The following is a 5,349-nucleotide window of genomic DNA, read 5'->3' as shown; positions in this document are numbered from 1 at the left end:
ACGACCGTTCTTTCAAGGCTAAAAAATCACCCCTTCGTTATTTTGGAGGAACCAGACAACCTTTTGTTGTCCTTGATGGCCATCAATAAAAGAATTACCAATGGAAGATGCCAGATCAAACGGGCTACTGAATCGTGGCAGCTCCAGAGGCAGCCTCGATGGCCCGCCTCAGCCACACCACTTCTGCCTGCAGCCGGAAGGAGGGGCAGGAAAACGCTCCACCACGCAAGGCAATTGTAAGTACACTGCACATGCACTTAAGAGTAAATCCTTGTTTAGAGAGAGATGAGTAAAAATAGCCTTAGGAGGGTTCTGTTCTTCTGAAGAAAAACTCAATCTATCATGAGAATAATTAAAATCCTCAGAAGGAAAACACGTAAGACAAAACCAGTTACTGACGACACTTTTTAATATGATATGGACAGACTTTTTCAAAATAACTTGTAAAACCAAGAGAATACGACAGAACTAGAGGAAAAGCGATTTTCATATTTACAGTAATTCAAAAGTAATAGTGTAAAAGCACATGTCAGATAGTGGTGACAGAAGCATGGAAACATACACAGAATAATCTTTTTTTAGAACATTATTAGAATTTTATTACATTATCTTCTTAACTATTAAAAAAATCTGTTGATTTTTTTACTGCCTGATTCTAATTCACCAACCCCTCCTCAAAACGACTTGTGATACAAAAAAAAAAGTGCCACAATTTCTGTTTGTCAACAGCAAAACCACCTGCTTTTGTTTTTTCAGCCATTACTGAAGTGGCGTAGCAGAGTTAACACTAATGCTCTATTCTTTACCATTAAATTAAAAAAAAACAGCTGGGCAGAGGAAAAAACCAGACCGAGTCAGTGTAATCATTCTGTTGGATTCTGGATGACAATCAGGAAGTAGTCTTTATCTGGAGGGGAAAAAAAAAAACAACAAAACTCTTTCATTGCTGATATTTGTTCGCAGCAACAGTAAATTTCAACTTTTTCCATGTCTTGCTGATGCACTGCGGGCACTGGAGTCCTGACATTCATCCGCAACAGCCAAAACAGGCCAGGCACATCAGATCGCTTATTTTTATGGGTCTTACTGAGAGAAAGTCACCTTTAGAAACTGCATGCTCCCACGCCAATTGAATTTAACTCGGTTTGTGCCTAGGAACTAACAGTGACTGGCACAGGCGGTGATGGAATGAAAACAGGCGGTGCAAGACAGCGATTTCCCCTATCTTACAGGCAGACTGCTGGGCTGCAGTGCCCGTAGCTGCATTTTTCCTGGAAGAATGCTTATTCCTCTCATTTCATCCTTTGTATGGAAATCAGAGGCTGCTTCAGTGGAAAACCCAGAGCCTGTATTAAGATCTGCCTTTGCCCAGTCCCTGCGGAGCAGGCAACTGCAATCCCCCACTTTGCCCCTCCATGAGCACAATCCCACCCCAGAGCCGATGCAGCGTGAAGGAACAAAGCTGGGCTCCTGCCACATCAGTGAAATCATCTCGTTGCATCCCATTCTGTAATTTGATGAGATACTGAGGACGTTTCCTGAGAAGGTTGCTGCTGCTAAATTCTGTGGCTTGTGATCACAGCTACAACATGCTCCCTCCTTGTAGGGGGCCTACAAGGAAGCTGGGGGGAGCTTTTTACAAGGGCCTGTAGTGACAGGACAAGGAGTAACAGGTTTAAATTGAAAATGGGAGCATTTAGATTAGATATCAGGAAGAAGTTCTTCCTGCAGAGGGTGGGGAGCACTGGGACAGGTTGCCCAGAGAAGCTGTGGATGCCCCATCCCTGGAAGTGTTCAAGGCCAGGCTGGATGAGGCTTGGAGCAACCTGGGCTAGTGGAAGGTGTCCCTGCCCATGGCAGGGGGGTTGGAACTGGATGATCTTTAAGGTCCCTTCCAACCCAAACTGTTCTATGATTCTTGGAAAAGAAGAGATTACACAATGTAAAAGCAGCAGGCAGAACTCTTCTCGGAGGCTGACAGTGTCAATCTCCAGAGAATTCTGCTGGATTCCCTGATGCCTGCTTTCACCCCACTCGCTTTTACCTGGTGCAACCATGATTTCATTTTTCTTGGAGCGAATCCGCAGGAACGTGAGGTCGTTCTGGGGATCAATGTCTCGCACAGTGCTCCTTGCCTTCATGATGAAGCTGTGCATGAGACCCGCATACTGAATCGTTGTGCAGTTGTCCATAGTACTTTTGATGGGAATACCTGCAAGGAACAGGGGACAGTGACAGAACACCAGAACCAACTCCGCCTTGGGCATCATAAGATCCAAACAGGGTGGGTATTTAACCTGAGCAGATGTCCCTACACCAGGGATTAGGAGTGTTCTTTTTAAAGGCTTAAAAGAAGAGCATGCACAGAAATACGGTGTGGAAAGGCTGAGATCTGTGTAGGTGAGAACTGCTTACCTCTAGTATCAGCACTGCTTTACTTTTGGGGGCTTTCTTTTGTTTGTTTGTTTATTTATGGGATTTCTAAATATAAATAAATAATAACAGAAACAAATACAGTCTGGGGAAAGAGAGGAAATACCAATGTTTCAATTTTGTTCTCCTGACTGGGGACAGCTTTTCCTTTCAGAAAGGCTCCTGACCATCACAGCTGATACTCAAGTAAACTAGGCTGGGATGTGTCAGTTAGGACATCAGCTGCTGCATCACACAAAGCTGAGGCTCCAACGTTTAGTCACAAGCGTTGACGCATTGCTGCAAGGCCCCTGGTTCAATTCCTGTCCCCCAGCCAAGAGAGCAGACACGCTGATCTTGTTTGGCCAGCGCTTTCCCTCCCTTATACTTCTGCCACCCATCAGATACGTTTTCCTGCAAAAAGCCAGCCAAAATTCAGCTCACGTGTCAGAACAATGCAGCAGCCAGCTAGCAAATACTGACATGGCAGAAAATCTGTGCCAGGTGTATGCTCAAATAAGCACAGCTTCTGTCTGGAGAGCACCATCCCTTATTCCCTGTCATGACAAAGCAGCGGGCAGGAGCACAAGCTGCATAAAAGTACACAATGATCTGATCTTCCAAATATTCACACAGAGCTTTTTTTAAGGATCAGTCCCAGGAAATACTCAATTTAAATTGATAATGACACCATTTTAAGAAGTTGGGCTGCCCACAGTGGATTCAGAGTGCTCTGAACAAGCCTGCTCTGCTGGACCCTGCTGTGACACCAAATAGCCAATTAGTTTACAAGTCTCGAGGCCGTGAGCACGCGACAGCTGCTCAGCTACTCGACTCTGCCAAGCCAGCAGCATTCTGGACATGCACAGCAGCGAGATTTCAGATGTCATGAGAGCTTTTAGTGCTACTGATAAAGGCTTTGATAGAACAGTCTCAAACACTGGCGTAACTCAAATGTTTCTAAGCTTCTGCAATTTATTTTATTTCCTAAAAAAATAAAGTGAGCTTGCAGAAAAGCAGAAATGGGAATCCAATTTTCTTTTTCAGCCTAATTATTGTCTATCTGCTTTGGCTACAGGAAAACCTTTGCTAAAGGCAGATTGTTATCTAAATGCAAGCAGTACAATCAGTGGTCCTTGTGCACATTTAGAGGAAGTTACACCTCAGAAAACAAGAGACTGACACCGTACCTTCAGAGTTAACAACAATGATACCCTGCACTCCTTTTTGGCTCTGAATTCGCTTCAGTGTTTCCTCCACCTCAGCCTGCAAAGAGAAAGAACAAATCCAAAGAAGGTTACAGCTGCTATCTGCCTTCCCCCAAAGCACTGTAACAACATGTCTGAAAGTAAAGCTGCACAAAGATGATTCAAACTACCCAAACCACTGCATGCAGCAAAGTGTCTCTACCTTGGTACCACCTTTTCTGCATGACCTTTTCAGCTGCTCTCCACCTGTCTTTGCTCTTCACTCATTTGTGATTATAATCTTGCAGAAACTTGGAAATCTCTAATCCTTCCCTCTCCTTCTCTCCAATCCTACTGCATCAGTTCCTTACTGATGGCTTGCAACTGGAATACTGCTTAGTCAGACTGCTACAATTTAGATGTCAAGCAGAAATCATGTATGAAAATACACATGGAATTTATGAGAAAGGTAGAAAATTCAGGGAATTTATGACAAAAGTAGAAAAAGATACATTCTGGATGGAAGACTGACTTCCCTTTTATCAAATGAATGCTAAGAGCAATTCCAAATAAGAAAAGTGAGGGGAAAAACAATGACTAAATGCTATTTATTTATCATTGTGATTCATGCTGGGATAGCTATATGATTATAACCATTAACAATAATTTACAACTTTTGAAATCAAGGAGAGAGGAGGAGAGAACGAAGGCAGTAATCCCTTTGCCTTCCCTGTAGAAATCACCATCAACTTCAGAAAAGCTTTTAAACCCTTCTGCACAACGTCCACTGCTACAAGACATCAACCAAAATTTAACTATAGGTTCTCTAACAGGGTCATAAAACCTCAGCACCTGACCTATTTTCCACAGCTGGGTGAATATTTAGCATTTTTTTATTACCATTAAAGGAAACAGAGACATGCAGCATCTTTCAGATCCTTCAAGGCAGAGTCCCACAGAAATGGTCTAGGAGGAAAGACAGGAATCACCTAACTCGGGAAAGGTGAGACCTACATGGGGCATTTGGCCAAGGTGGCTGTGTTTGTCAGGCACTGTGAACAACCCTCTCTCTGCTTCCACCCCACAGCACATGAGCACTGACATGTTATAAGCCCTGTTCCCTGGGAAGAGGACCTGTCCTAATAAAAACCCATGACCTCAACCTCAGAACTACTAGCAAACTTCCTGCAGTAGCACAAACTGTGGCTGATAAGAGATGATACCACCTGAGTTTGTCTTTATGAAGAAGAGGTTTTTCTGTCTTTTCCAGCATATGAGAAATTCAGTCTTTTCAACAAAGCTCTTGATTGTTTCTGGATGCTGGACTATTTTCAAATGGAAGACAAGGTAAGTGAAACCAAGAACAAACTACAGCGCGTACCAATGCCGAGAGAAACACGGTGGCACACTTAAGTCTGAAGTAGTTTCCTGACTTTTTCTAGCAGTATTTAAGTCCTGATTTGTTAAATCTTTCCTTCACTGGACCTTAACAAACCTATTTGGATGCAAAGAAGCATCCACACAGAACGATACCCATTTTTAATTTCTTCTAACTACCAGCAGATAATCTAACTCACAAGATGGGATTTTCTGCCCTAACAGCTCACTGCTGTTGACATGGGAAGGTCTTGGTCCCCGACACAGACGTACCACTTCATACACACTAGTTCTGACGCTTGTCCACCAGTGCTGCATGCCAGTTCAACTCACCAGACCAGCAAAAAGATTGCTGAGAAAAAAGTTATATACT

General features: G+C 43.3%; 1 protein-coding gene across 1 annotated transcript; it reads right to left on the bottom strand.

The window, feature by feature from the left end:
- Positions 1-585: 585 nt before the first annotated feature.
- Positions 586-3,678, bottom strand: LOC104505009 (dynein light chain roadblock-type 1; the record flags this gene model as incomplete). Its single annotated transcript, XM_010160336.1, has 3 exons — positions 586-907; positions 2,045-2,212; positions 3,603-3,678. Coding segments are annotated over 3 exons (288 nt in total), but the record flags the coding sequence as incomplete, so codon positions are not given.
- Between the last annotated feature and the right edge of the window lie 1,671 nt (positions 3,679-5,349).

The sequence above is a fragment of the Eurypyga helias genome, unplaced genomic scaffold (assembly GCF_000690775.1).
Source record: "Eurypyga helias isolate BGI_N326 unplaced genomic scaffold, ASM69077v1 scaffold22671, whole genome shotgun sequence".
In the NCBI taxonomy this organism is placed as follows: domain Eukaryota; kingdom Metazoa; phylum Chordata; class Aves; order Eurypygiformes; family Eurypygidae; genus Eurypyga; species Eurypyga helias.
The sequence above is the reverse complement of the archived record's forward strand: the minus strand, read 5'-3'. Positions and strand labels throughout refer to the sequence as shown.